Below are 27,799 nucleotides of genomic sequence, written 5' to 3'. Positions count from 1 at the left end.
CTAAAATTCCACTAAATCCTAAAGCATATTTATCCATTATTATAATTCATGCAATGGCCTCTGGTATTTGTTTATACAAAAAAATGCACATTTTAAACACAAATCCCAGTAAAAGCTAAGTCTGCAGGGAGTCTCATGGGAAGGTCACACAAAGTTCATTTTATTTATTGCCCTGCTCTTGTCTACTATAGTTGAAAAGAGATGCTGTGGAGTTCAAGCCACGTTAACCCAGTACAAAAAGAGATGTCAGAACAAATCTTATCAAAGGTAATATTTTGGCTCAGTGTTTCAAATGATGTCTTGTGGAGCAAGACGGACATGTGTCTGTACCATTTTGTTATATTTATTTTCACTGTGTCTATGCCAGGGTTTAGTTAAGCTATAATGAGAGATAACATGATAATCTGTGTAAACACGTGTATTGAATTAAAGACAAACAACTGGTGCAAATTATCAAGGAGATCACTCTGGTCAGGCCCGGATTTGCTATTCTTTTTAAAGTAAAAAGCAAATGAATTTTGTTACACATAAGTGCTTTAAGAATGCTACTGAAGAGGATTAAGATTAGGTTGAAACTCTACACATATAACATTTGTGGATTTATATTAAATCATATTTTTCATTGAGTCTTTCAAACAAAAAGGACAGGAAGGCATTTTGCAATGTGGTACAAGGAGTTTGAAACATTTTATAGTGACAGTATTTCAAATTTTGCTGTTCAAAGTGCTAAAACATGTAAAAAAAAAAAGATGTGAAAGTATCATATATCACAACCCTCAACAGTCATCGGATTCAAATGCATTATCCAGACTCGTAAGATCGTTTTCAGTATTTTTTTCTGACTCATGAATAAACACAAAAAACATGAAAATAGCCCATTTTAAATACCTCCACACTTTAAAACTATATGCATATCATTATCCATCAAGCTAATGTACATAAAAGTGTGCAAAGCAAGGAAATGCTGGAAAATAACTTTTTCCAAATATATCAGTTAGTATCAACAAAGCCTGACAGGGAATGCATGCCTGAGCATTTTGTTCAATTTTTATTTTTGCCAACACATGTGAACATCAATATCAGAGAGGTCCAGGTGTCCTAAAAATTCAGCTTGTCAGGTTTCGATCAATTGTTGTAATCTGTTCCCTCTAAGTGGTCTGGAATGGGGAGTCCTGTTAGGACTGTTACACATCTGTTCCACACATTAAACACGGGGCAGACTGCCTGAGCAAAGGTAATGTCAAATGTGTACAAGTGCTGAGAGCTGACAGCATCATAGAAAGACAGGAATCCAGCATCATAGTCCAATAATATTCCAAGACGGCGAAGGTGTGGTGAAGGTTCAATGGGCATCTCTTTGCTGTTGTGACGCACAACCCAAGAGTTGTTGCAGCGGGACAGAACCCAGGAAGCAGAGTTTTTTCCAACCCACTCGTGTTTCGGCGCTGACTTATATGCTATACCAACTGCGAACCTTTATATAAGACAAGGGGGAAAATGTCGTGAAAAAATGAAATAACCATAGCAAAGCAAATCTTAAAAAAAATAATCCCATTTGAAACAGATATTAATATTTTACCATGTGCTTCCTCCTATTAAAGCCTCCCAGTAATGGCGCCCACTGTCAATATAGACATTTCCCGTGACGCCGTAACTGCTGTGGCTGGTGAATCGGTCTTGACTGTGGCTTTTTTTGGACGATGTTTCATCCCTTTCCACAGTCAGATTGTCATGGGACAACCTTAATTTCCTGTGAGCGGACCTTGGATCAAGCTTAAAAGGCTGACCTTTAAAAAAGACATTCCAAACTTTGAAAAAATTGTAGTTGGTAAAACACATTATATTCTGTATGAATTCTGAAGTTCACATACTGTTGGTTTTCAGTCTCCCAGGTTCACTGCTGCGGTTTCCAGCCTGGTTAATGGCCTTTACAATAAAAATATACTTTGTACCACACTGGAGTCCATGCACAGTGTAATGATTCTGTTTGATGTTTGGTACTATCATCCAGCTGTCAGCAGAGTTGCACAAACCTTCAAACCAGAAAGAACAAACATAACTAATTAGGAATAAACCAATTTGTCATCATAAACAACATGCTGAGATAACTCGTTTACAGTTTGAATTAAAATATAAAACTAAATAGCTTAATCATAAGCCGTTCTTTACAAATACTGTTATCACAACACATTACTACTTGGCTAAGAATGCTTAAGCACACGGATTATTAAAGATTGTCTGATCAAGTATGTCGTAGAACAATCTGTTAAGTATGCTGCACATTTCAAACACAACAGAACAGCAAGTTTTTGTGTGCACCTGGCTATAAACTGAGTTTGACTGTGCTGTAGTTTATTTGTCCCTCCCAAAAACAATACAAAACTGTCCGGGTAATGTGCCAAAATCTCATGGATTTCTCCTTGGCAGTCAAAACAGTACTACATTATGTTTGGCTGCTGTAATATAGCCTCAAATAATTTAGAGATCTTTTGAAATCTGCTTCAAAATTCCTTGATGACTTTTCTGTTTTCTATAGTAAACAAACTTTGTTTGATTCAACAGACTTACTGACAACATTGGACTGACTGGTGAAGATGGCATACTGTAGTTCATATGAGACAACTGAAAACTCATCATCTGACGTCCAGTGGACTGTGATTGTGTCATATGAAGCTGTACATAATTCCTCACGGATTACTGGAGGATTTGGTGCTGCAATCAGGAAACAAAAGACAAATGCTGCTCAAAGATAAAAAGCCTAGACAATTCTATTCAGTACTGCTGAACAATGGAAAACAAAAACCTTACAATTTGGTACAGGGCGGTAATTAGCATTATGTCTTTCTGTTTTGTTTTTACTCTGACAAGTGTAATTATGATAGGCTTTAGATCCTCCAGCTATGGAAGTAACTATCCCATGCTGAGGTGAATCCACTCCGTGCTAAGCATAAACAATCAAACCTGTGTGATTTAGCAGAAAATGCAGTTTATCCTCCGCTCCAATTGGGAAAATCTTTGTTTTCTCAGACTTATCACATTTAGCCCCTCATACATATGTAAACTGTATTAACATATTTCAAGAATATAAGTGTAAAAAAAATCTAGTTGAACCAAAACCAGTTTAGCCACATACGAAGCAAGCAGGTTTTCATAGTGATTCACATATTGGTAAACTTTGTGTCCAGCAATTAGACTGTACCAACCTGTGAGGTAATCCAAGCTTTCGAGCAGTTTCTTCTCCCTTGAGAAATCCAAAGCAAAAGTGTCGAAATTGTCACTAGGGTTTATTTCAGGCAACAGGATTTGAGACGATGCCGTTGCCATAGAGACTCTGTAAGAAAGACAGAATGAGATAGTGGCAATTATATAGATTATCTATGGCAATATAATTTGGCTTATTTGATTTGACATACACTGCTGCATCACCTCTCACATATACTTTTAGCCGTCTGAAGAAAGCGAGTATGGTCCGTCTCTTTCAGGGATTGATCAGCCTGAGTGATGAGAGAGGATGATCTCTCAATGCACTGTTTGCAGCTTGCGATCTGCTGGGCTAGTTTTCTCAGTCGCATGGACTGAAACACATTCAAAGAAAGGAGATACAATGGATCATGATGACTGAAACATTTTAAAATAAGAAAATATGCCAGCAGACTGTCTCCCTACCACAAACCAGACTAATGCTCGATTAGATTTGAGCATTTTTACTACATAACAAAATTACAAAAAGCAATTTCTGCCTACTTGGGCTTTATTCCTTTTGAGAGGCAATTTGAAAAATACCACAGAGCATTAACCACATCAAGACACATCAGATAAGAAATAAACAAACCCAAAAATCTAGCAGTCTTCTTTAATGCAAAATATCAAAGTCCAAGTTTGCATTTAAGGAGCATGTCCTCAAACCATGTACAAATAGTTGTTATAAATGAAAGGAGATCATGAAATGATTATAACTGGAGATAGCAATTCCAAGCATGAGATTGTCCTATAATTGAAGCGATATGTTATCATACATGCTCTCATCCTGCCCATTGGCAGAGTCAGACATGTAATGCAATGCTTTCAATGTATGCCTATTGAGGGACAAAAATATGAAAGCTATTTTAATTTTGATTTCACTTACTTATCGATTAGACATACCAAATTACTTCCTCCTTTTTTTAATTTAGAGCCAGTATGGATGAAGTGTCAAATGTCAAACACAAATTGTGGAGGGCATTCATACATGTGGGTTTGATTCCGGCAAGGGAACCTTTCTGTGTGGAGGTTGCAATGGTTTCGGTTTCCTCCCACATTCCAAAAACACGCAGCAGGTTAATTGGAAAAAATTGGGAAAAATTGCCCGGAATGGGTGAATAAGTGAATATTGTCTGTCTTTGTATGTGGCCCTGCAATTGACTGGCAACCAGTCCAGGGTGTACCCCTCCTCTCGCCCGATGACAGCTGGGATGGGCTCCAGCATCCCCGAACGATCCTGAGTGCAGGAAAAGTGTCAGAAGATGGATGGACGGATGGATGGATTTGTACATGTGTACATTTAAAAGCCAACAGGCTTTAGCCTGTGCAGTGAGCTATTCCCTGAGGCTTCTGCTAGTGGGCTCAACTGTGAGGGACACCTCTCTTTGGCACTGCAGAGCCGCAAAAGAGTGGATAAAGTAAAACATGAATTTGTTTATGAAACAGTTAAACAGACAGAGCTAGGCATATGTTTAGATAAGGTATTTGGCAGATATCTTTCCTTGGAAGCATCTGTGACCAAAATCCACATTGGCCTTTTAATTTGAGGTGGAAGCTGTAGGCTTGTGTCCAAAACCGTTCCAGCAAGAAGTATGTTCAGGAAAGGTCCCTTTATGAAGAACTTGGCGAAGAATCTAAGCAACATGTGAGGCTGTTGACTTCATATAACAAAAGGCATTAGGCTGAAAAGCTGATTCAAAATTTCAACCGGTCTCGGGAGCTATCAGGGCTTCAGGCTGTGCATGAACCGAAACACCCTGGTAGAGTTGCCCTCATAGAAATGGTAAGTTGGTAACTCCCGAGAGGGCAGTGTGGCTGCCAATTGTGTCGACTGTTTTTAGCTCATCTTTTGGAAAGAACATGAGAGCATAAGGCTTTGACCTTCAGGTTTACGCCATTAAACTTCTTGGAAGGTGCATTTGCAGATATCCATTGGTCTCCTGATCGATGGCACGAAGGCAATCATTTTGGTTGTACTGTATCAGCCTCATCCAGAGATCAGGGAAAATTAAAATTTTTTTTCATAAACCGATTCCTCCATGGCATACAGGCTGATAGCAGCTTTAGAGGAGAGGGCGGGAAAGGAACAAGTCCTCCTCCAGGGAGGGCAATTATACAAAGCAGAGCTCATCTTATTCTGATATTAAACGTGGTGCACAAACTCACAGAGGAAGATATGCCAGATTTGGGGTTTGATACGAGACACAGGACTAAACAAAACAATAAAAGCTGTGGTCTAGCAAATTTTGTGTAAACAGTTTGAAAAACATGAGAAAACAAAATAAAGAAACCAGACGAGGGTGTAACAGCATCCTGAGGGTACCACATTTAGCAATGGTGGTTTTTTTCATTGCCTATTAACTTTCATTTGTAAAAGAGCAAAATGTTGGATGTTCCATAGTCTTGCTTTAGAAGGCAACATACTGTAGATATAAGGGTTATACAGAAAAGAGCAGATTTGTCATTGCAGCCTTAAAAGAACAAAATGCTCGAGTTTGAGCTGTAAATTAACTTGTCAGCTGTAAAAGGCGGCAAGGTTATCAAGATGTTAAAGATTACAAAGAATACCTTTCCCTCCTTTATCTTGGTGGCGATGATTTGTCTTCGCTGCTGTATGATATTAATCAGCAGGTCACACTCTTCTAGCAGCTTGTTTTCTTGTCTCGATGCATTTATCTTGACAGAACATAAGTATAGATAAGTAACAGTCAATAATGGGAGTGTTTTCTGTAATTTATTTGTTTTGCCAATATGCTTTTTGGCCAAAGAAAGCAGGTAAATTCAATGAAATTGTTTTCACCATGCATTTTAGACACCATTATTAGTCCAAAAAAATCCCTTGGGAAAGCAAAACCACATTAGAGTGCAACTGATGTCATTTCAAGTCATGTCTGGCAGGACAGAGTGGCAATTAGCTGACCTTGTTCACTTTGTCTTTTTCATCCTAAGCCCATGCTGGATCACAGACAGCAGCATGAATTTCACAGAGACAAAACTGCTCAAGCGATGTTTTAAAAAAAAAAAAATTCCAGGGTGGAAAATAGTGAGAACACAAAGTCGCATGGACTAGTAGTCTATCATAAATTGTGCGCTTTTGGAAGAATTATTTAATACTTGATTTCCAGAATAATCCATTGGTACTTGGTGTTAATTCATGTGTTGCATACATGTAACAGAAATTATTATGATACAGACTAATGAGACAGCAATTTAAAACTGTGTTAATAATTTAATGAGTTATTGCCCATGAAATGCCTCCAAGGTTAGGAACCCGACCTGAGCAGGAACAGATAAACAACCTTACCTCCACGTGTTGGCAGGTTTGGATTAGTTTGCCCATCAGAGTTTCCAACTCACTGGTCCTCTTAATTAGATTGCTGAGGTTGGAATCTAAGGCTTGCTGAAAACAGAAATTCAAAAGGAATATTTCATCACACGCGAGCTCCCATAAAAGTGTTAACAGTCAAATAAATCTTGGAAGAGGGTTAAGTGAATGGAAACATAAGGTTCACATCCTGCCCCAGCAGGAGGAGACACTATACTGCTTCTGGATATGAATGGTCACATTTAGTTTCTGATAAGTCTGGAGCCACCAGTCGTCCCTGTGTGCCAGAGATCCCATTATACTGCCTGCTGAGGGCGCGGAGCTTAGCAGAGCATCTGCCAGTGATTTGGACAACTAAACTCTGGCTGTGTTAATCACTGACTCAGATCAAAAGCTTATGTTTCAAGCCTAATCTCTGACTGTAATAGGGTAGCACAATGACGCTATACTGTGGTAGCACACCATTTTTTTCCATTATTAAACATTATCTCTCTTCAGTTACAGATTTAAGGGTATTGAATTCAATTAAATGGTGCAGTTATGATTCAAATGACACAGAGAAGTGATTGCAGATTTTTTTTTCCAGATGTTTGAATTCCGACATAGTTGAAATGGTCTAGATCTGTCCTTAATCCTGGTGTGTATTGTGATACCTGCTCAGTTGCAACATTCAAATGTTTTTCAGACAGCATACCGGATTAAAGAAACCCTACAAATCTTCAAAGAAGAGGAACAATATACAATTGAATAAAAGAGAACTGCTGAGGGGAATAACATTATATTCAGGTGGCTGTTTTTTCTCTTTTTTCCTTTATTTACTTTGACATAGAAGAGGATGAAAACTACTCCTTATGCTGAAGTCCATGTAAAGGTGATTTGAATTCAAAATAGATGCCCAAAAACATACGGTGGTAATCCAGCTAATGCTAAATAAAGCCAAAATATATGCTTAATTCAATTTTTAAATTAAGTAACTCATAAAAAAGTCAGACAGCAAATTGAAAAAAAAGGAGGGGGGTTGAAGACACAGTGAGTCAGTATAAGCTAACATTTTTGCCAAAGTGGATTTCTTCATTCTCCTGAAATATGCCTTCTCCTGCAAAATTAATCCTCTTTTTGTGTTTAGACAGTCGCCTCTAATGGAGTTCTCTTTCCTAAAATCATTTAAACCGGATGAGAGGAAAGAATAGTGGCTTCCTTTTTTATGTAAATGCTTCTGGTCCCACACCTTTGCTTTGGCCAGCCTCTCTTCCTTCCTCTCTCTGTTCTGACAGGTCACTGTCAGGGCGTGGAACTTAGACTGTCTCAGCAGGCAAGATTTTTTCTTTCAAAGTAGTTGGACGATTTATTCTTCGAACTCTGCAACTGTCAGTTGTGCTTGTTTGGAGGAACGTTGAAGTTTTAATTGTATTTCACATTTGCTCTTGCAGTATAGAAACACACTTGTGTTTAAGCTTTTAAAACAGACACACACATTAAATAAATATGATTTACACAATAATACTGGTATACAACATTCATATTGCAGCACTATCTGACAGCATGTCATAATACTGAAAGCTTACTGGATGAATTGGACTCAAATGGCCTTGAATCCAGGGTCTTGCACGCTGTCATTCCTCACTGGGACTCTTGTAAAACAGTGCTGCCATTATTGCTTTTTGTGATTTTTTTTTCTTAATTTCCTTTTTTTTAATAGCATGCTTAAATGTCACTGTAAACTGGCACAGATTTAAGGCAGAGTTTAATTGCCAATTACTTTAATTACAGGGGGATTATAAATTGTGCCCTCTCATTCAACCTAACAAAGATGTTTTGGTTGCCATGGTTAATTTAAAACCTCACATATCAGTCAATTGACTGTTAGTGTGCCACTTTGGAGCAGAATGCAGATTTTATCAAGTTGAATTGCTATTCTTTTCATGGTTGTTGCCAAATATGAGAGCCAAGGTGACCAAAGTGACCTATTTTTTAATCAAGGTTTGAGTGAAGAAATGGTGATACTATAATTAGTGTAAGCTATCTTAGTATTCATAGTAATTCTAGAGTTTGGTTATACAAATTAATAGATTTTCAGATAACTTTTGATTTCCCACAGTTTTTGAATGTTTATTTTACATGTAAGGTAAATTACATGCAATTATCTTCAAGGAACGCTTGTCATTTTCCAAGTTATGTAAACAGCAGCTCTATGGATTGAAATGAAGTAGGACATTCTGCAAAGACTGAGTCTGAGTCTGAGTCTGCGTGCACTGAGTCAAAATCCGTTGTGTCAAGTCACCTGCCCTTCCCCCTCTCTTTTAATATCAAAATAAAAAATTGAGGAATTTTTTGCCAAGAATTCTTTGGATCTATACAAGATATAATTTTTATTGATGGATTTATTTTGTTTATTGTGCTTATTGGGTTTTATTTGTCAAAGGTAGTGGAAACCACACTGTTTTTTTTTCCCTATTTTTTATTGGATTTTTAAGTGCTTTTTTTGTGATACCTTATACAACAATACCCACCAAGGTATTAGTGTAGGAAATCATCCTCAGCTACAAACACATAAACACTTTGCAAAAAAGCTGCTGATTTTTATGTCACCTTTTATAAAGTGATGAAAAAAACATATTAAAGAATTCAAAGTAATTCTATTGTGAATTCAATTCTTGCAGATTTTTTTAATCACCTTGTCTTCAATGCTTTAGATTGTATTCTATAATTTATCGACAGTAAACAGATAATAACAAAAACGATCCTTGGTCTTTATTCAGTGTCTATATCTATAAATCCGAGATGTTTTTTTATTTATTTATTTGAGTTAACCTGGAGGATTCCCTTTAGAATAAGAAAAGGACAATGTGTCCACACAATGACATAAGAGACATTTGTTTTTTTTTCCTGATTATTTGCATCATTTGATCGTCAGAGACATAATCAGCACAAATTTTTTGTCTTTCACCCATGGGATACACTCAATCTTTTCACTTGATGCTAGGCAGAAATTAATAGCAGTGAAACAGTTTACAGCTAGTATAACAGGCAGCATTATAAATGTGCCAACCTTTGCAATAGCGTTGTGCCACCTTAAGTGACACCTTACACTCATGAGGAACTCCTGGTGACGAAACTGATCAATATTGGACAAAATTAGCCTTTTATTGATGATGAGGGAATCTCCATTCACTCTGTTTTTGATTATTCTAATTGTATGTACAACAGAATATTATATGTTCCCATCACAGCCTATAAAACATATCCTATCATCTTCATCTTCTTCTTTTTTCAGTTTTTACTTTCAGGGGTCACCACAGAGAACCAACTTTCTCCATCTAAACCTATTCTCTGCGTCCTCCTCTCTCACACCAACTACCTTCATATCCTCTCTCACTACGTCCATAAACATATGCTATCATATCATATCATATTAAACAATTTTGTTGTTAAAAAGCTAGCTGACCACAGTAAATCTGTTGTTTTTCAACTTGACTTTCAAAGGAAAGTAGAGTCATTGACAAGTGTCTTTCAGGCCTTCTTTGTTTAATAAAACAAGTCTAACTATAACAACTGCAAAGAAAATGATGAGAATCGCTCGGCCTATCTGTTGGTGTGAATGATCACAACCCACGCTGAGAAACGTTGCCAAGAGATTTCTGCACAATACATTAGGGTCAAATACAGATGATGGGTTAAGCTATCTTGCCAAAATGTTGAAAAAAGATTACCATATCCCACTGTGGCCGTCCATTGTGTGAGACGAAATGGGACAAAAGGGGTTTGAGTGAAACTTGTGATACAGTAAATCCCCCTTCTGTGAGTCATGCACGAAATACTCTCGAGTGTTTATGAAAACAAGGACAGACCTCATTTTATTTTCCTGCGGTGTTCTCCATCCTCAGCATGGGTAGAAGGATGCACTTTAGCAAACTTTGCTTAAGCTGAAAAGCTCTATCCATCTGACTGAAAGTCTTAGACATAAGAACCCATGTCTAGAGTGATTTTGACAAATAATGTCCAACTCATTGCAAAAATAGAATTCATTCTATGAAATATTGGAACAATTCCATTTTCGAATGAATGAGGTTTGCGTTTGTGTTAATTGGACAGACACTGTTATGGAAACTAATCAGAAACCAGGATTCTGGACACAAAGCATAAATAATGGCAAGACAGTCATAGGAGAAGAAATATGAGGAAGACTGGGACAAATAACAGACTGGAATAACGCTGGCGGACAAAAACAATGGGAACAGCTGGGATGACGAAAACTGATTTACCAGTGAAACACTACTGACCACAAGAACACACAGGAACTACAAAAACTGAAGTGACAGGAAACCTTAGTCCAATCCAAAATTATGAAAGACTTTTTCAATCGCATGGTTTCCTTTTATTACCGATGACTAATACGAGGTCTTTTCATAAAATACTTCCGTTCCCAAAACGCAGACTGTTCTGTCAGAAAATGGCTCACATTTACAATGGACGGTAAGTAGAATCAGAAATGTATATGCGTAGCATAACATTATGTTGTCATATCTTTGTATAAATATATGGTTTTGAGTTATGAGGTGTATAATTGAATATCTTGAACAATTACAGCTTTGGCTCATTGATATTCAATAAAATGACTAATGCTATATTCAGAAGCAATTTTTATGAATTTGATATATAAATCTGAAAAAGACGTTAGATAAGCAATACATAAAAATGCTTTTCTGAGCCATTAGATAGTTTTGATTCCTTGTGTTTGTAATACTCCAAATAGTCTCCTACATTTTCAGTCTTCTAAAATGTCTGTAAGTTAATAAGGTTGATGATTTAAAGTTAAAAATTATCGATTATCGTGTGTCATTTTGAACAATATGAAGCCAATTCAATCAGTTATCGAAGGAAATATAGGGCCAAATCGCACAGTCAAGCGAAACAAGATACTGTCAGTTATTTATTTATTGCTATTCTTGTTTTCCAATAAAAATGGGATAGATGCATAAACAGTTCTTGTCATGTCAAAATGACGTTACGTATATTTTGGAGCAATGATTCAGTGTGCTACTTCATCGAATCATACGCAGTTTTTAGCATGAATATCTATTGGTATGAGGCTCATGCGTCACTGGCTGATGCATCTGGTATTGAGTGAACTAGATAATTAGAAACATTATTTTCTGGCAAAAATTAATAAAAATGGTCGAGTCTGTTGTGTGTTTCTACAGCAGCGGATCATTTCTTACCTTGAGTTTGTCATATCTGTCACCCAGAGCTGCAACTTGGTGGTCCCGGTGTCGGCCAACCAGTTTACATAAGGCACAGATCAACTGTTCGTCTGTCACACAGTACATATTGACCTTTTCGTCCTCATGCTCCAGACACATAAGCCCACGCAGATGGGAGTCCAGCAAGGGCTCGATGAGACGGTGGCCCGTGAAGGGCTTTTTGTTGGGGTGAGTGGCCTTCAGGCACTCATTGCAGTACGATACCTCACAGGTGACACAGGTCTTCACAGCATCCTGGGGAGGGTCCTGCTCACAGAACTGGCATTGCACCCTGTCACTTGGAGACGTCATGGCGCCGCTGTCAGGGGCGGCTCGCTCCCGCCGGGTCTCACTCGGAGAGTTTGGTCCGCTCAGGGAAACCTTCTGATAGCGGTCAATGATATTCTGCAGAGTTACGTTGCGTTTGAGTCCCTCTAGTCCTCTCTGGGTGAGGGTGATGACATGGCGACACGTCGGGCACTGAAAGGCTCGGATGGACTGAACTGGCTCGCTGGGCGTGCAGTGGGAGACCAGGATACGGTGAGCACAGTTGAAACAAAGGCTGTGAGCGCAAGGCAAGAGCAGTGGGTCCTCAAACAGCTCCAGACAAATTGGGCATGTCAGCTCTGACTCCAGTGTTTCCATCTTCAGGCAAAACAAAGCGGGGTTGTCAGCGAAATCCAGGGAAGCTGATCAGCTATCTGAAAACATGAGACAGGCATGGATTACAAACTGTGGACAACGATAACAGAGGTAAAACGCTCTAAGATTTTTAATATTTCTCGGACGAGAGCGAACGGGCTCCCCTTTGACATGTTTGAGTTTGAGGAAAATGGTAGAAACAAGTGATCAACAATTCCTTTGGTGCAGCTAATAAAAAATATAGTATGTGGAACAATAACAGCATCATATAATCCATCATTAAGAACTATAATGTTCTGTTTTATGGGATGTGTTTGAGAGGTGATTAATTTTAATTGTCATTATGGAGGCTATAAGTTTTGAAAATGTTGACCTGTACTTTTACTGAGAGTTGTCTGATACTTATATTTTACAATATTCAGGCACCTGCATTTCCATACTGATGTAAATCAACATTTTTAATACAGTATGGGGAATTCACGTGACACAACGCAACCAAAAGGAAATCTCACTTGAAGTGTTTATAAGGTGCTACTAGAAGATTTATAATTGATTCCTTGTGAGTTTTTTATTCAAGTTATCTATGAATTTTTTGTAAATTCACAAGTAATTTCTTGTTAATTTTATAGATTTTTTTCCCCCCAGATTCTTCTAGCAGTTGAAAACAATTATATATTAATTTATAAAGTAAAAGCTGAGCAAATTAGAATCAAATTTCAAGCTAACAAATTATTAATGGTCTGAATGAAGCTAAATGATGGTCTGAATGAAGATGGTATCAATAAAACACATGATATGGCATGAGACTTAGGAATATGTAAACATGTTGGCTAGCTCCACATAGCCATTTGCTTAAAGTCACAGTACTTCCTAACAGTAACTCATAAAAGTGATCAAGACAAAAAACGAATAATCTTGCATGTAATTTATGCCTTTCTGGATGACATGTATCAGAAATCATATCTGTCTGACTGAACTTTCAATGCAGAGAGTGCCGTGACTCGTTTTGATTTGGCCAGAGTAGTAAGAGTAGTTCCCCTCTCCTGCAGTCGACAGGCCAACGGGCCAGCAAGGACTGACAGCGCAGCCATGCAGAAGTCTATTGGCCTGCTTGCTGATGGCTGGGTCTCCACACTATCACAGACACTAAGCCTTTGTTCCAAGCCGGTCAGACACCCCAGCTGTGAGTGGACACACTGTGCTCACAGCATGTCTGTGTGTGTGAAATTTTCTAGCCCACTCATTATGTGTGAAGAGGGCAAAAGCTCATTATTAGGATAGTCAGGCACAAGTAGCCTTTTGATGTTGTGAAGATCCCGCAATTACCTTGGAGCTATGGACCTGGTTTTGATTTTTCCATTCTATTTGAATCCTCACAGACATTAAACCATCCCGCTGTACTGTACCAGACAAGAGGCAATTGTTACACATGTCTCTTGTGACTGGGATGCATCTGTGGGCCTTTGTTGCAACTGTTATTTTGTTCTATCGGGACAAAAGCAGTGTGCTCAGATGTCTTCCAGCGTTATTCAGGATAGCACAATGACTCAAGCCGCACAATGATAAACATACTGCGTTAAAAATAAAGCCTTTTGAGGGATATTGTTTGACAGTACTCACATGCTAAATTAAAAGATTCTAGATACAAGATGAGCATTATTCCTTAGTTATGCAGCTTGTCTAAAAGTTGTTGTAATTCACAGATGACATCATATCATTCCTTCTGTCAAGAACAACATGTAGTGGTGATTATTTGCAGAGGTCTTGCCAAACAGGTTCAGCTGTTAAGACCTAATTCAAGCTTGCTGTCCTAAATTCAACATGAATAAAATGCTTTGTATGGTAAACACAATACAGAGACACTAATCCTCAAATGTCATTGTCTGTGGCACAGCGTACGCTTAAGTTACAAAAAGCTTGGAAAAATAACATCGTGTCACAGAGCCTGCTAACTGCATTACAGCCTCAAGTATATACCACACTCTCAAAAAGCTCGTCCATTCATACAGTTTACCCACCGATGGATTTCGCCCCACTTTGCACTGCCGAGACATATCTGCAGAAGGAAAAATTTTAACCTGAATCATGAAAATACTTTCATGGCTACAAATGCATCAGCCATGCTGTAACAGTGGGATTCTAGGTGGCGCTCCATGGCCCAGTAGTCCTGCAGCAGAGCTGAATAAGAGATTGAGCAAGAGTTAGTAAGCACAACAGGAAAAGTTGCCCGACAATTCCAGGAAAGCCAGCTCCACCTACAGCTGGAGTACAGGCCAGTACTGGAAGGAGGGTGAGAAAGAGAGAGAGAGAGAGAAAGAGAGAGAGAGAGAGAGAGAGAGAGAGAGTGCAGGCACAGAGACCCAGCCCATGTACTCACAGGCAGGTTCATGCCCTCTCAGTCTATCCCATTCAGAAATTCAAAGCCTCTGGAGGATCGGTTTCAGGTTTTTCCTGAGTGCGTGACTATCCCTCTGCCCCCAGCAAAACAATCCAGTAGATTGGAGCCCTTCTTGGCTTCCCCACCAGGGAATGAAAGAGAAAAGCCAGTGATAGAAAACAGCCAAGAGGCAGCCTGAGGGGTTACAGGACCCATCAGTGAAGTGAGCAAAAGATATGAGACTCTGTTAAACAAGGTGATGTGGAATCCATCACGACCTCCTATTTGGTCGGACCCATGTGTTCGGTAAAGGTTGTAATTAAGTTCTTGACTCAAACTGAAAAATTAAGATCATGGACAACCAAAAATCCAACCAGCCACCAGTAAGCCAAAGTTGAAGCCTCTTCTTTGACAGGCCCGACGACAAATGAAGACAGACAACACGCAACATCATCTGCTGCGATCTAGTTGGCCCTCAAGTGGAAATCACCAAGGTACCATCTGCTTTCCATGTGCCTCCCTTCCCAGACACACACCCGCTACGCTCCATTTGAATCGTCCTGTCAATCACATGATTCCCCAGAGTTACTGTTCTTTCAGAGACAGACAGTGACAGTAAATATTAAAGACACGCTCAAGTTCAGACAAAACGGTGGGTGTGAGCTACATTGCTGGCAGACGCATGTGGAAATGTGACTAGTCGTCTTCTATGTGTCCAAACTCACAGCAAATTTTGGCATTGCATGATCAAGGAGAATGAATTTGACAGAGATGCGTTTTTCGAAAAACGTCTGACATCTCTCTTAGTTTTTCCTCTCCTTTGCTCACAGAATGCTGACATTCTCTGTTGCACTTACATGGTTCTACCGATCTTTTAAGTTATTAAATAAATTTGTCAAGTTTTGACAACTTATTGATGTTGCCTCCTGATGAATCATAAAAGTTCAGTCATTAAAAATACTGCAATTTACAAAGTCGTATATACTCTTTAGTTTAGCTGGAAAATATATATTAAATAGGCAACGTCACAAAGCTGCAATAATGTATTTATTTTCTTGCTTTTTGATTTACATTTGGGGCAACTTTTTCATTCATCAATTGGGCCATTTTGCTTATTACCTTTACTTATTACTAATACCCTTGATCATTTATAATGGACCGTCATTTTACAAACTGACTACTAATATTACAATCGAGCAAAGACCTACCATATAAGCATGAAATTATTTGTAATTCAGCAGGAAATTACCAAAAATCAGCATAAAAAACAGAGGCGCTACAAGTGCCAAGTATGATATCAGATAATTGAGAGCATTGTTTTAATTTCAGGTTAATAAAAAATCTATTTCAAAGGTCATGGCATGGAGATTTATCATTTCCATTGAAAGTGCTTTTTCTAAATAGAGTGCTGGAAACACTTTTAAGCATGCAAATAGAATTTCAGTTGACGTACTGATTATTTTGCTGGAATGGTATCCAGATATCCATCCTACTGATCTTCCAGGTCAAAAACAGATATGGATCTAATAATACATATATGCTTTTATTTTTATGTTTTTGCTTCATTACACTTTGACACACTTTCTAGGATCCATCTTGGTTGTGCATTTATCCACCTGTGTGTGCAGCTGGCAGAAATAATGAATGAGGATATTAAACGCAGCATGTGAGCCGATATGACAGGTGTGCAACGTGTGCCATAAACGCTGGCGGTGAAAATGCCCGGGAGTTTCTCGGAAGATGGACTCATCATTCCGAATTTGTTTTCGATTATGAAATAATGGGTCACTTAGAGATTAAACATAGGCACTGTCAAAGATAAGAAGACTATTTATTGCTCAAGCTACTTCTAATCCTTTTGGTTATGGTATTTTATTGCCTAATGATGGCTGCGATCCATGCAGTTAGTGAGTGAGTGAATATAAGTACTCTTTGTCTTCTTTCCTTGGGAAGACACCTGACATAATTATCTGTAATCCTGTCGCTGTAGCGTAACTGTGACCAATGCGTGGCCTGTTGCTGCTCCCTGAAGCAGCCCTGCTCGGCAGCAACCCACTCAGGACTAATGTGATTTACCACGGGAGCAGCACAAGCCAGCTGATTACACTGACAAATCTACCTGATCTACAGCTGTGCACATTAGCGAGATTAGCCGCACACACCCCGGTCCTGACCAACATCCATTATTTCTGTTATTTCAATAATAGCGGCCACCAGGTAATTATACTTATAAACTTTCGGCCCACTCAGTTCAAAATGTTTATTTCACCGGGAACTTTATGTTTTTGCCCGTGACGAAGTCATTGCAGCTCGCAGGAAATATTCTCATGAGGTTTCATACTAGTTTTAAATGTCTTCGTGTCCAAAAGAATATTTCGAGAACATTAATCAAAACAAGAAAGAGTCAAGGATGCGTGAGTTGCTAATCGTCATTTAAAAACTCTCACTCTCTCTGTCAATTGCTTACGCACTCTCTTTGTTTATTTTGTTGTTCATGTGAAAATTGTCTCGAAAAAGGCCACCAAGAAATTGAAAAAAAAAAAATGTTTACCAAGATATGAATTATCAATAATGTGAAATATAATGTGAGAGATTACTAAGGTGTTATAAGAGCATCATCAGGACATTTAAGTCACACTTAAGACTGTTGCATTCAGGACATTTATATTCATTGATTATCTATCCTGCAGTCAGGGTAACGGGGGGATGGGGTATTGGGCGAGAGGCGGGGCTCACACTGGACTGGTTGCTAGTTAATCTTGGGTCATACAATCATTCACTCTCCCGTTTACTCATCTTTAGAGTCTCCAATGAACCCACAGCATATTTTCAGACTGTAGTCCTCAGGAAAAAAAAAATCCTTGCTAACATGGAACAACATGCAAATCCTAAAAAATAAGTCCAGCTGATGGAATTGAACCAGTTACCTTCTTGCTGGGAAGCAGGCAATTTCACATACAGTATATTAAGATAGTTGTAGACTTAAATATTTAAACATTTCATTAGAATACAATACGTCTTCATTTGTCTCACAGTGGGAAATTTCAATTTACCCAGCAGAAAAGTGCAGTAGAGCTAGTAGAGTACATAACTATAAGTTAGACAGCAGCATAAAAATATCAGAAATTCTAAAAAAAAAAAAATTAACAGTCTTTCGCAAATGGGTGTTCATATTTTTTATGTTTTGTTGAGCCACAGTTGTGGCTCAACAAAACATATTTCAGTACCAGAGCATTCATGGGTAATATTCTTTCAGAAATACATGTCTAGTTGGAAAACACTTCCTAAGGTAAAGGGATGACGCATTACTACTTTGTATTCAGGTGTTTCATCCTTTTCTCTTCCCTGAGCAGAATGTTCCAGATGAAGACTCACTGTCCATTTTACTGTGTACACGATCGAACACAACTCTGTTTATTATAGTTTTGTGTCGCCAATAACTTTTCTGCCTTTCTTGACAATGTTTTTTATGTTTCTCAGTGAGGTCGCAGAATGTTTAATATTCCGCTGCCCATGACTGCAGATCAGGAGGGTTAAATATCAAAACATCTGTCATTATCTTGCTATTCAGTTCAAGACTCATAAGAGAATTCAATACCTCACTGAATCAAATATAAACATTGTAAATGAGTGTTTGAAATGAATCACATTAGATTCTATTACGCTGAAGAACGTAATGGAGCTGACAATGTGTGTCTCGAATGAGTTTCATGCTGATCGAGAATTTTAAATCCATGTCTAAAGGTCAGGCAAGCTTGTTTTGTTTTTTTTCCTTTCTGTGTGTTAGTTCAGACTGTTGCAGTGCTCTCATTTTCCTCTGTGTGGTTTGGCAGGTGACAACAGGCAATGAAAATGAAAACTTGAGATTTTTCTCACATTCACCTTCTCGCTATTTTGACATCCAGCAAGAGGGGATGTGTCTTGACTCTCAGCACCTAAAACTGGCAAGATTTATTTTCTTTCATTTTTGGGGAGGAAGGTGTGAATGTTCTTTTTTATCTATAAACTTTTTCAAAATTCTACACTGCACACTGAGGGTTTTTTCTTTTTTTACTACTTTCAGATAACGGTCAAACAGCGCCATCATGTGCCTGATATCCAAACAGGGGGAGGACAAATGTCACTGGTCTTCACCTTACCACCTTGAAACAGCGAAGCTCTGTTTAATCCTCTACATACATGTTTCTAAGGTCAAAGCAAAATATGCATCGGCCACCCTGCTGATCAAAGGGAACCTGTGGGAGGATGTCTAGAATTTCTTATCATGTGGAAAAGATAATGATTAGTTGAGATCCACAGACTGGTATTTCCCATTTCTGCTCTCAACAGCTTCATGTAAAATTACTTATGGACTCTACTAATAAGAACTACATCCAGATGTTCTGCAAGAGCATATTGCAAAGCGGCAGGACAGAGATGTTCACACATTTGATCCTATCAGTGGAGTTTAATGGTTCTTGGTGGGTCTCAGAGGTTAAAAGATGATGTCTAAATTCTGAAATTGGCTGTCTAAAACATGTAGCTTGAATCAAAAGGTAGAGAGGTCAAAGAAATAGATGACAAAGAAAAAAACGACCAAATCTAAGAAAAAATCTATTGCCTACATTTTCTTCAGATGGCAATTTATATAAGCACTTCTTTAATGTGTTGTTTTATATTTTTCAGAAACTTCACAGCTGTTTTGATGCTGGAAAGGTACTCCCACTTTCTTTGAGGCTTTTAAATCATAAAAAACCCCTTTTAGCCTTCCTACTTAGTCATTCTTTCCCCTAAGAATCACACAGCTCAAAACATGAAGGAATCTGTTCAAACAACAAGACCCAACCACCTCAAAGCCTGTCTGAAGGAGTAAAAACATGATGACTCTGTGAATTGGCTGCAAACAGCGAAAACCAGTTATGGAAAATAAGCCTGTGTGAACAGTGAAGTTAAGTATGACCTTCTGACTTACCCGCCGCATGATTACATCCATAAATAAACAACAGAGGGAGGAGACACCTTTAAAATCAGTTACTGTTGATAACTGAACTCCACAAAGATGATCCACTGCAAATGAGTGAACTTTCAGCAGAGCGGTTCTTCCTTACTCCCTTCTACTGTGATATTCTGACCATCCAGCTTTGTTCTGGTCTGCTGACATCCAGCACGGCGATCAAAACTTTTTACCCTCCCACTCCTAAATAGCACTGTAATGACACACAGGACAGCAAATACTTGCAATAGCCAATCATTGAAAGGGGCAGGACTTCTGATGGGTAGTTCTGTTACTCAGAGTATGAAGTGTCAGGTTAGGGTTAGAGTCTTACACACACATACATACACACAGACATATTCATATGCATACATGCATACATAGACTGTATGTATATAATAACTGTGTATATGCAGTTTGTATACTATATGTTTTCCTTTCGGCTCCACCCTTCAGAGGTCACCACATAAATCAACCTCCTCTGTCTGACCCTATTCTCACAGTATCTCTCTCTCTCTCTCTCTCTCTCTCTCACTATACATATATGTATATATATATACATACACACACACATATATATATGTATATATGTGTGTATGTGTGTATGTGTGTGTGTGTGTGTGTGTATATATATATATATTAGTATATATGTAGATGTGGGTATATGTGCGTGCTGCATGCACATAATATGTTCTATATGTTCTAATTTCATCATATACTAGTAGATGTTATCATACATTTACATATTGAACATAAAATTATGTCGTTCATACTATGAAACTGTAATGCACATTCATTATCCAATGATATTAAAATTACTAAAAAAAAAAAAGAGGCATAAAAAGGCCAAATCACAGCTGCTATTGATTCTGGGTAAACAAAGATTCAATTATTCTGCTTACAAAGTCAGAGACAGATGAATGCAAGACTGCATAAGCAAACAAAGCATTTTGTGAGTACCAGGCCCTGTCTACCAGAAAAAAAAAAAAAAGCAACAAAAAGACAGACCTATCCTTGACCCGAAGTCAGAGATTGTCAAAGGCATTTGAAATGCCAACATGAATGAATGGAAAGCCAATAATGACTACGATCAATGACATTCTGCAGTTAATTGACATATTAATTAGCCCAGATCAGGATCAAGCACATTAACCACACATGCTGGATCTTATATTCATCCATTTTTCCTCTCAAAGGGATCACACGCGTTTGTTTGTCCATGCACACGCATTCACTGAAATGGAAGTACATAGGAGCTCATTATGGTTGAAACTGTTGAAAGCGAACCCTCTCCGATTGTTGGCATCTGTTCACCCGTCTTTTTGGCGGCGCAGAAAATGTTCTCGATTCAAACATATGCTGGGGGACAGAGCTGGCATTCTGATGGTGTTGCTGGTCGTCCAAAGTTTGAGCAATTTCACAGCTCTGAACTTGTTTAAGTATGATACGTAAACCTACGGCCAGCCAAGAGTCACTTTGAGATAATATCCCAGTGTAAAAGACATTGCTCATAGTATGTGGTTAAAGTATAGTTTTAGAAGTTGAGTTGCAGAGTTTGGACACAGTGGAAGGAAGCGAGATACTCGGGCAAGTTAAGCCGGTTGATGAGTTTATAACAGCTTCATGTAAAAAAAAAAACAACAATTGTTATAGTACAGTATAGTATAGTATAGTAATGAATACCCAAATATACCCTTTAAAGTCAAATCTTTGTAAATCCCTAAAAATGAAGCGTAGTAGTCCCCGACTGCAGCATCTTAATAGTTTTCAATTTTACAATAATCCAAGTCCAGTTTCAAAGTATTTCATACATTCCAAATCAAGCATAATAAACACAATTAAAAATAAATAGTGCGACACAACTTTCCAAGAAGCTACCATAAAAGTCAGAAGAAGGCAGGGTAACTAATTAGTAATGCAGATATCTCTTACCTCTCTGTTCGTCAATCAACCACACAGTCCTTTGTGTGGCAGACAGATGAAGACGTAAATGAAGAGATTTTTCTGAAAACACCAGCTTGTCTCAGAAGCCTCCCTTTAGCTCCAATACTTCTGTCTGCGCTGTTTCGTCTGTCTTCCTCCTATCTCTCAAACACTCCACACACAGCCTCTTCTTCTCTAATCCTCTCTAAAGGAAGCCCAAACTGCTCCAAATGGTTCAACCAGGCACAGACTTCTCAGGCTTTTCCCTTTCCCTCTTTGTATTATTTTGTTGGCTTGGATCATTAACTTACTCCCATGAGAACATAAGAGGTAAAAAAAAAACAAGCCTTCTTCCTGTGGGAGGCTGTCAATCACTTGTGACGATGAGGTGGCAAAGAGGCACTCCTGATTGGTCACTAGGGAACAGAGGTGCCATGCATTACAAATGAGAGCAGTGGGATGGATGGGCCTGTCGCGACGTACAGCTCAGTGTATGTTGACATTATAATGGACTTTTATGCAGCTTTCACACATATCATTGGGAAGAAAAACATGCAAATGAATGCATGAGTAAACACGTGTAAATGGAACCAAACAGAGTGAATCAAAATGTAATTTCTCTCTGAGGCAACAAATTTAGGGACATGTCAGGGTCATTAGAAGTTCTTTAAATGTCTAGTACAGTCTGGCCACTTTGTGGGGGCATGGAGGGGCTGGGTGGTGGTGAGGATGGGAGGAAAAGCAGAAAGCCTCCGTTGCCATGGTGGTGTAGCAAAGCAACGATGCATCTTTGCACTTGAGCCAAATGCCATTCTAATCTTTTCATTGGCAAAGCTTCAGCTCTCTCTTCGCAGCTTGTTTGTTTCTCAGTCAAGCCTCCTTCTGTCTGTCACTCTCCAATTCCTTCCAGAATCCCATGCCAACAAGAAGTCTGCTGCATTTTGCAGAGAAAGTGAGTTGTAAAGACACTTTTAGGGTAACAACAATACCTGAGAGGGGTCACTCTGCTCCCAGTGACCATGACTAAACCCTTCGACAGACAAGTGAGACGGAACAATAGATGAATTAAGCATGGTTTCCAGCACGAAATCTTAGCCTGACTCTTTGCACACATTGCTGGCAAGTTCATGGATTTGTAAACAGCAAGAAATACATCCATTCTGTGTGTTAAACACACTCTCTCAAGAGCAATACTACATTACTCATGTACTCCTGCCATCATTTAGGGAAATGGCCTTAATAAAGTGTTACTGCAACTGCCAAAAGCGATGCATATCCATAAATTGCCCGTAAAGTAATGACTCTGCCTGTTCATACTCTCTTACTGAGATTCATTTCGAAATAATAAAATGTCACATAACTATTGACATTTACATGGATTGTAGAGTCAGGCTGACATTTGTGGCCACAGCTTCAAAAAGGTGAAAATGATTCGATCTAAATTCACATCCCACACTGGACTGTAATAAACATTAAGAGGAAAAATGTTTGTGTTTTTGCCATTTTTACTTGAGAAGGGCTTCACTAACTTGCGGTTTTAAGAACTGTCCCCACCTCACCCGCTGGAAACCTCATCCTTGATCCAGGCTAGCACACAACATTTCTCTGGCGTTAAGTCCGGAAAATTTGTGCAGAACTTTACTTTTGTGGATATCCGCGCCACAGCAGCAATTAAGCATCCAAATGAAAACAAATACGATACACTGTGTGATTCCAAATATTTGACATGTCCTGTGTCAAAACATATCAACTGTGACAAAGAAGAAATTTTATCCATTGGCTTCACTTAAAGCCAATGGATAAAATAAGTTTCAATTCAATCAAGTCCAAGGATTGGAGGCAGAGAAAATCATTACATTTTTCTTCCATTTGTTATTATAAGTGGCAATCAAGATGTTGGCATTCTTAGTATAATCCTTCTAAAATTACTTTTGGAAAATAAGTTGCATTATATTGAACATATATATCCCCTTATCAATACATAACAGCACTGTCAAAATGATTATTCAAAACAAATGAATATTCATCCTGTCTTAATAAGGCCATTTACTGCCTGAAGCAATTCTCTTGGCGCCAGTTGGTACATCAAGCTATATTAATTGGAGAAAAACACTGGAGGAGAGCCAGCGAAGTCCCCCTAAAGGAGTTAATAAGAAGTTGGAACACAACACCTATGAAATATGATGTTCCATTAATGTTCATCCGCATGAGTAAAACAGCATAAGATTTTGTCAAAGGTGATTAAGAGGCCAGACATCTGGAGGCAATGTCATCACGTTAAATGGCTATCCTTAATCTGTGTCTTTCACAGTTAGTAACTGTCGATTCCTTTAATTATTTCCAAATACGTGAAAAATCACTTATAAAGATAATAATAAACACATCGTATATGAAGACATGCTCTGACTGCTCCTACATGAGTCACAATTAAATCAGCAGGTCATCAAAACACTGAGAAATAATAATAAGAACTTTTCAACACGATCCAGAAATCTTCCAACGAAACTTACCCTGACTTATGTGCTGTGATCCAGTTTCATTCCCAAGTGCTGTAGCTCTCCCTAAGGCTCAGTACTCCATATCTAACGCACGTGGATTAGGTACCAAACAAAACGATGTGAAGCATCCCTCGTAGTGCCTATCCCAACTCCCAAGATCATCTCCAGCACTCCCCGCCCTGCTGCGGCCGTACGCTCACGCGAGCGTAAAACATGCCCAGGAAGCGTCATTTCCACTGGGTCATTGCATGGATGCTGTCTCCATTAGCGCCCAGGCCCATCCACCCCTCCCCAGCCCAGCTCTGGGGGTTGTGCTCTTGCCCCTGGCTCCCTGAAGCTCCCCACCCTCTCGACCATAAGACAAAGAGGTAGCAAATGCAGAGACAAAGGAGGCTGCATAAATACAGGAGACCACATATTGATGAGACCAAGCCCCAAACAGATGGGGCAAACAGATCGCAGCCTTTGTGCATTCTGTTCGCCGTGTTGTCTTCAGCTCTTCGCTAAAACACCCAACGTTGGTTCACGGACCACACACGCTCAGCTGCTTGCTGTGTCTCTTTCAACCTCTATCTAAGCCGCTGTTGTTTTCTTACCTTTTACAGTCAAAACATCCATTCCTCAATTTGGCAGTTAAAGAGATGAAAGTGTTATCGTGCTCTTTTCACACCCCCGAGACGTAGTAAATAAACCAAACGTCCGTATGAATGTACATGTTAAAAGCCAGGCCTGTTAACACCTACTATCTATTTATTCATTACCATCCTTCAACACAGTGTGGTGAAGATAGTGTGCATAAAATATACAACGATAAGCTAATAACATTATTCATCACAACCTCCTCGGATGGGGAATGAAAGACTTTGTTGTGCAATACACACTGCACTCTCAAAGCACGTGCTGCCTACATGCATTTAATGCGCTAAATGATTTGTTGGCAGGACATATAGGACTTTTGTGGGCACTGACCTGGAAGTGAGCTTTCCCGGTATGCCACATCTATATCAGTGATGCATTCATGATTAACTTCAAAATCAAATCAATATTAAAATCAAATGATTGCCCAGTACTCATTTTCATCAAGCATTAAGAATTTTCAGTCTGATGAGAAACAAAAAAAAAAAGTCAAATTTATGTTAAAAGATTAAAATCATGACAAAGATTCAATGAATGAAATGATCAAAAAGAAAAACAAATACAATTCACCAAAAAGAATCAGGTTCATCTCAAGTTGAAAATAACCCAGTACAAAACTGAACACTTTAGAAAAGAAACTTTGAAAAGTTACACCACAAACCCAAAACCTTGGCTTTTATTTTTTTCCTACAACATTCTCCTTTTGAAAGGGTGCAGTGAACGCAAGCCACATTCTTTGCTGCTCAAAGGAGTCTGTAATTGGTTCCAGATTCATGGGGATCAGTTGTGAAAAAAAGTGTCACATTTTTATCAGGAATTGGCCTTACAAAATATTTAAGATGTCTTTCTCAGAGAAGCTGTCAAAGATTCTTCTCTCCTCTTCCAAAACCAATAACCCTGCATTCGATGCACAGTTATCATACATGTACAGAACATGTAACAGCTGCTTTTAACCAACAAAAAAACTTTCTCTTTTTATTTTCTGAGGGGAAATTTTAATACTTTATTTATCCTGGATGACCCATGAGCACTGAGCAGCAGCTGACAGGCACCAAGGGAGCAGTTAGGGGTTCAGTGTTTGACAGGCAAGGAGGAGCTTGGGAATTGAACCAGGATATTTCAAAATTGTACCACCTGAGCCACACTGCCCTTTTATGTAAATTCTATGATTGATATTCTTATAATTCTACAATTATCTTATCTTATCTTATCTTATCTTATCTTATCTTATCTTATCTTATCTTATTCTACACTCTCCACCAACAATTTGCAATTGCTTTGTGACAGCTTATGCTGGGATATGCTGGTGTCAGTATGGAATTTAAGTGAGTTCCATGTGTGTTTATTTGAAGCAAGTTTCTGCAGACACTTTGAAATGATTAAAAATGAAGTTGGCCTCGGCAATGGTAAGACTAGCACAGCATTGAAATCCCACTCAAATGAAAAGATCAGAAATTGATATCAATAATAATACACTAATGAAGATGCTTTATATAATTAGAACTTGTACCTTTGATTCTTGAAATATGTTTTGCTAAAACTACTTATTTCCTCAACACCCTCAATTTATTCCCTTTTTTTTCTCTCCAAATTGTCTGCACTGGCTCCAGGAATCTATTAGATTTACTCCATGACAACAAACTACAAGGACATTTTTGGAGCAACAATATTTATCTGACACAAATTCAGAGAGGAGAATTGCAAATCAATGATAACTGTATATTTTGTTCGACGCATAGCTGACACATGCAGGCATCCCATTTCCACCCACAGTTATGTACCCTGACAGGGAGACTGCATCGGCTTGCTTCCTGTCATAACAACTGGGGCCAGAGAAGTCACAGCTGCTGATGGAGCCGGATCTACCGACCCAATAGAGACGTTTGTTTTTAATTACAACAAAGATGGGGAAACAGATGTATGATTGGAAGAAGAGTACGGCTCAGTGGATAAAATGTAAAAGAGGTCAAATATAAATTACATTTGAATTGATATCTTCCTGTGTATTTGAAAATATAAATAAAACCAGAGTACCAGAGACACAAAGGGTTCATACACGAAAAGGACTCGAGGTTCTGTCCCTTATAGACCGAGTTTAGGATGCTGTTTCAGAGAAATAGCAGAACCAGATGCTGGAGAAAAACCAAAGGTAATTCACCAGAGTTCGCTATCCAAAGTTATTTGGCACAATTTTGCATTCTGTTCTGTCTTGGAACAACATTCCATTGCTCAGACCTAACCAAAAGAAAAGAGTGAGAAGGGAACACAGTCTCATTGAATTTTGTGCTGTATCTTGTGAAATTGAATTAAACCTCAGCTTTTTGCCACGCCGCAGTTTTATGTGCAGGTACGTTCAAATGTCAGCAGATGTTCCGCTAATTTGCACGCAAGACTGAACTTGTTTTTTAAGACAACGAACACAGCAAACTTTCTGATTTGACCTCTGAATAAGGATTCATCAGTTCCAGTGTCTCATGGAGAAAGTCCAGCAATTCTTGTGTTTATATATAGTTTGTTTACATGGCAGGAATTTGGTCCCATACATTAGCATTCACAGGATTTAAAAAGAAAGAAAACAAAAACTTTTGAATCTAATTTAAGTTTCTGCTGGAAGATTTATGCCTTCACAATCACTTCAACTATAGTTTCCACTTTGTCCTCCCTATGATCTGTTTCAGATGATTGCTTTGTCTGGTTTCTCCAAAAATATAGGACCTTGAACTTATACTTATTAGATGCCTTAACCCTGTGCCATTATTTTAGATGATTCTTTATCAGATCTTACCTGCTTCCCCATGGCTGTGGTGGTAAATGTCTCTCCCTGGTGAATTCTGGGTTAATACTGAATATAAATTGTGTTATTCAGCTAGTACTCTCCCTGAGGAGAAAAAAAGACAGAGGGTTGAAGGTGTTCTGTCTGCCTACACTCCATTTATCCGGGTGTGT

At 38.6% G+C, this 27,799-nt stretch overlaps 1 protein-coding gene and 1 long non-coding RNA gene across 5 annotated transcripts; one reads left to right on the top strand and one right to left on the bottom strand.

Annotated features, from left to right (window-relative positions):
• Positions 1-1,035: 1,035 nt before the first annotated feature.
• mid1 (midline 1) lies at positions 1,036-27,776 on the bottom strand. Of its 4 annotated transcripts, none has more exons than XM_086145632.1 (10): positions 27,639-27,776; positions 11,785-12,506; positions 6,545-6,640; positions 5,809-5,916; positions 3,427-3,575; positions 3,204-3,331; positions 2,569-2,712; positions 1,872-2,033; positions 1,580-1,787; positions 1,036-1,474 (listed from the first exon to the last, which is right to left on the bottom strand). In XM_086145632.1, the coding sequence occupies exons 2-10, from the start codon at positions 12,448-12,450 to the stop codon at positions 1,126-1,128; spliced, it is 2,010 nt and encodes a 669-aa protein (XP_086001758.1). In that variant the 5' UTR covers positions 12,451-12,506; positions 27,639-27,776; the 3' UTR covers positions 1,036-1,125. The 4 variants fall into 4 exon arrangements, with proteins under 4 accessions (XP_086001758.1, XP_086001759.1, XP_086001757.1 ...); XM_086145633.1 differs by lacking the exon at positions 27,639-27,776 and adding an exon at positions 24,230-24,246; XM_086145631.1 differs by lacking the exon at positions 27,639-27,776 and adding an exon at positions 19,776-20,078.
• On the top strand, positions 12,430-18,768 carry LOC147234930 (uncharacterized). The gene is made up of 3 exons (XR_015106061.1): positions 12,430-12,558; positions 15,240-15,318; positions 18,658-18,768. It is a non-coding gene; the product is annotated as an uncharacterized LOC147234930 (long non-coding RNA).
• Positions 27,777-27,799: the final 23 nt, after the last annotated feature.

This window comes from Fistularia commersonii, chromosome 4 (assembly GCF_037954325.1).
Source record: "Fistularia commersonii isolate RoL2024-O1a breed Wild chromosome 4, RoL_Fcom_v1.0, whole genome shotgun sequence".
Taxonomy (NCBI): Eukaryota; Metazoa; Chordata; class Actinopteri; order Syngnathiformes; family Fistulariidae; genus Fistularia; species Fistularia commersonii.
This window is presented reverse-complemented; position numbering and strand designations above follow the sequence as displayed.

Coding starts and splice junctions, on each gene's coding strand:
- mid1 (XM_086145632.1), bottom strand. CDS start 12,450: ATGGAAACACTGGAGTCAGAGCTGACATGCCCAATTTGTCTGGAGCTG. Junction 3,332..3,426: donor GCTAAAAGTATATGTGAGAG/GTGATGCAGCAG, acceptor TCTTTCTTACAG/AGTCTCTATGGCAACGGCAT. Junction 1,475..1,579: donor TTAATAGGAGGAAGCACATG/GTAAAATATTAA, acceptor TCTTATATAAAG/GTTCGCAGTTGGTATAGCAT.